Below are 3,855 nucleotides of genomic sequence, written 5' to 3'. Positions count from 1 at the left end.
GACATGATATTTAGGAGAACCAATATAATTGCTTAATATTCTGTTACTTTGAAGCAATTGATTTAATTAACCGCTTCCTTTGTTTTGTTGATATCTGCCCTTGGGTTTACTACGATTGTTATAGATTAATTGGTATTAATATTAAGATTTATTAGTAGATTCCTCGTACTACGTTAATTTTTCCACTAAGATACTTGGGAGAGAAAAATGTTAAATGTAACTCGTATGAACTTTATTTGTATCTTATCTCTAGAAAAGTAACATCCAAATATGCTTTATGATGTAGTCATTCTATGGTTGTGCAAAGAAGCTTATGAAGAAATAAAGACATCCAAACTACAGCCATTAACAACTTTAAGTGTTGCATGACATTGACATGTGAATTAAAAAAAGTTTAAAGCATCTTCAAGTGCCACAGGCCCACAGATAACGGTAGCATTTCTTTAAGTAGAAAAAAGAATGCAGAAAGAACAAGGTGCCCTACCCAATTTCAGCATTGAGTGAACTGGGTTAGACTTTTACATTATTATTACATCTCTAACCCTAACAAAGAAAAGAACAAACTTCCACCGTCAACATCTAAGTTAACCGTTATAAGGTAAAATTTTCGCTAATGTTAGTAAAAAGAAACTGATACTAAGATAATACTATAATGGCCTAGAATTACTATACTATATTTAGTTATCGTGTCCTTCTGAAAAATTTACCACCTTTCTTTCCCATGGTTGTCCCCGCAAGACTTGAAGGAAGAAGTGATTTGGTATCTGGGCTCCATCTCAACTCCTTGAGAGTGGTAAACAAGGTTGCGAGCGCAGGAGATATCTCATTATCCTTTATATTCTTACATGACACTACTCTAAGGCGTTGAAGCTCCTTCCATGAATGAATCACAGACTCCAAACCATCTGTTGTTATCAATGAGCAACCTTCTAAGTATAACAATTTCACGCGCCTGAAATAGAGAAACAACCATCAATTCATACATAATAATAAATCCCAAATTATTCCATCCGGTTGGAGCACTTCCATAATCCACATAGCTTTTTTACTCACAACAGCAAAACAATATTAAAAAAGATAACAAATATGTAACTACAAAAGCTACAAGTAGAGTCTATTTGAATACAATTTTAGAAGTGTTTTTGAAAATTTCTCTCCTAGAAAAAAGCTCATTATTTTTCAACAGAGAAACTCTTAAAATCACATGTAACTTGTATCTAAACACACTCATAGTAGTAAATAGTGATAGTAACAATTCCTTCCTAACAGACTCTTCTATTGGTTAAAATAGGTTTAAATACCCTTTTGGTCCATGGTCTAATAAACTTTACCTTTTAGTCTATATAATTAAAAATATTTTATTTTAGTATATATAGTTTGTATTTCCTTTCGGTCTCCATAGTTTCACAAATTTTACTTTTTAGCTCGTGTAATAATAAATAACAGAGACTTAAAAAATACAAAAATGGTATGTATAGGACCTAAAATAGAATATTTTTAACTGGAGAGACTAAAAGTAATAAAGTTCATGCAACGGATCAAAAGAGTACTTAAACCAAATAGTGAAACCCACAGAAATTTGTGATTTTTGATAAACTTCAGGTTACAATATATATAGCACATTACAAATTGTGTTGCTAGTAACTCTAGTATTTGAAGGATCATTTCACAGTAATATCATTCCAAGCATATTGAACCCATAAATTATTAACGAATTACAAACTTCCTAAGATTTCCTTTGCAAGTTCATTTGAAGACCATCTAAAGAAAAATATACAAAACACCAACATTACCTGCATGTTATTGCAAGACTGAAAATGCCATCATCGAAACCCCAGCAATCCTGAAGAACAACCTCCCTAACATTCCTGCACACAGAGAACAAAGCCGCAACGCTCTTCTTATCCCGCAACAGACATTTCTCCAAATGCAAGCGTTCAAGCGCAGAGCAAGAACCCAAATACTCCTCCATACCCGGATTGGAATCAATTCGCTTGCAAGACACAATCCTCAAAGTCTTCAAATTCTCACAGAATGAGAGAGCCGCGAGCCACCCATCATCCATTCTGTGATCAGAAAAAGTCAATTCCTCCAACATTTGGCAGCATTTCCCAATTGCCTTAACCCCATCAAAGCTCCCTTCACAGCCACTAAGCTCCAATTTCACAAGACGCTTACACCCCTGAGCCAGAATGGTCAACCCAATATCGGAAACCACCGAATTGTAGAATCCATCCACATGTCCCACGAGTTTCAGGATCTGGAGATTCCGGCAGGCGGCGATGCCGCGCAAGACGGCATCGCTGCAGCGCTGGAGCTCCAGGTCCTGCAGCGTGGGGCAGTCCTCGGCGACGCTGAGGACCCCCATCTCGGAGGCGCCGATGAGGCGGAGGCGGCGGAGGTTGGGGCAGGCGGCGGCGAGGGAGGCGAGGCCGGTGTCGATGACCTCGACGGGGAGCATGGCGTCCTCGCAGAAGCACCAGTTGGGGGAAGTGGCTGCGGTGAGGTGCACGGTGAGGACGCGGTTGCTGAGGAGGATGCCGGAGTTGCGAGGGGAGACGAAGGTGGCGGAGGTGAGGTCGACGTGGTTGAGATTTGGGAAGCGGTGGATGAGTCTGCCGGAGAGGAGGAAGTTCCAGTCGGAGATTGCGAGCGAGCGGAGGAGGCGGCCCTGGAGGTTGAGCCACCGCTTGCAGACGAGTGAGTTGGCGTTGCGCTGCGTTTGGGAATCGGAGATCGCGGCGAGGATTTTCAGGAGAAGCTCGTCGGAGAGGAGGAGGGTTCTGTCGGCGATGGCGAGGGGGGACTGAAGCTTCATCGCCATCACCATTTCGGTTAGGGGTTTTGATCTTAACCATATGTCCGACCATCGCTTCTTCGACGGAGGAGTGGGACTAGGGTTTGGGTTTGGGTTAGGGTTTGGGTTCTGATTTTCCGATCGGAACGACATCGAGTCTTGTATCTGTTTGTGTTAATTACTGAATGGATGAATTGAAGTGTTTGGTTTTGTTTTGATGCCAACGGAAATGTTTGTTGAATGATGAGCGTCTCTTTCTCTCTCTCTCTCTGTGGGACTCAGATTTTGAATATTTGCGATCTTATGAATGCGCCTTTTTGTTTTCTTGTGGATACTTCTAACGGCACATTACATAACAGACAAAATGCCTCTTTTTTCTTTTTTTCTGTAAAAACTAAAAAGGGAATGTTATAGTGATATGTGTGAATATCAGAAACTGTGATTTGGATTGAATTGGTGAGGGAGGGAAACATGTTCCCAAGTCATCATCCATGGTGTTAAATTAGTGAAAGAATCACTGAATTTTTCAGCTTCTGTTTATTCAAATTTGTTGTTTTTGTTACTTATTTTAAGGTAGAAAAACAAAAGGTGGGTATTTTGCTATAAATTATGGTTTTGACTTAGTAAAACAAAGTAACGGCCGGGTTAAGCAGTTTAAGAGTAATTGTTTTTTTTTTTTTGGTAGTTTGTAATTGTTAGGTCTTTAAAAAGAACAATATATTACATATATTTTGTCAGATTTCTTAATCCGTTCTTTTTAAACATTCGAGGAGTTATTGTTTCGTTAACAATTTCATTTAGCACTAAAATTATCATTATGACTCTTGACTCAACCAAATATGAATAGAAAGAAAAATATTTTAATAAATAAAAATATAATAATTTCCTATTTTTTTTAATAAATCACTTCATATAATAATTTTAAATTTTTAAGATATTATTCAAATATAGAAAAATATTATATCTTTCAAATATAGTTTAGAATTAAAATATTTATACTTATTTTAAAGATTTATTTCTTCTTTTAAGATTATTACTCAACCTATGTAGTGTTATAA

At 37.8% G+C, this 3,855-nt stretch overlaps 1 protein-coding gene across 1 annotated transcript; it reads right to left on the bottom strand.

Moving 5' to 3' along the window:
* Nucleotides 1-337: 337 nt before the first annotated feature.
* Nucleotides 338-3,322, bottom strand: LOC109798819 (F-box protein At5g07670). Its single transcript, XM_020359214.3, has 2 exons — nucleotides 1,794-3,322; nucleotides 338-952 (listed from the first exon to the last, which is right to left on the bottom strand). The coding sequence occupies exons 1-2, from the start codon at nucleotides 2,948-2,950 to the stop codon at nucleotides 682-684; spliced, it is 1,428 nt and encodes a 475-aa protein (XP_020214803.1). The 5' UTR covers nucleotides 2,951-3,322; the 3' UTR covers nucleotides 338-681.
* Nucleotides 3,323-3,855: the final 533 nt, after the last annotated feature.

This window comes from Cajanus cajan, chromosome 8 (genome assembly GCF_000230855.2).
Source record: "Cajanus cajan strain Asha chromosome 8, NIPB_CcT2T_4, whole genome shotgun sequence".
Taxonomy (NCBI): domain Eukaryota; kingdom Viridiplantae; phylum Streptophyta; class Magnoliopsida; order Fabales; family Fabaceae; genus Cajanus; species Cajanus cajan.
The sequence above is the reverse complement of the archived record's forward strand: the minus strand, read 5'-3'. Positions and strand labels throughout refer to the sequence as shown.

Excerpts from the sequence above, each read along its gene's own strand:
- LOC109798819 (XM_020359214.3), bottom strand. The coding sequence starts at position 2,950 with ATGTCGTTCCGATCGGAAAATCAGAACCCAAACCCTAACCCAAACCCA. Across the intron at positions 953-1,793 it reads AGTCTTGCAATAACATGCAG|GCGCGTGAAATTGTTATACT; the intron begins GTAATGTTGGTG and ends TCTCTATTTCAG.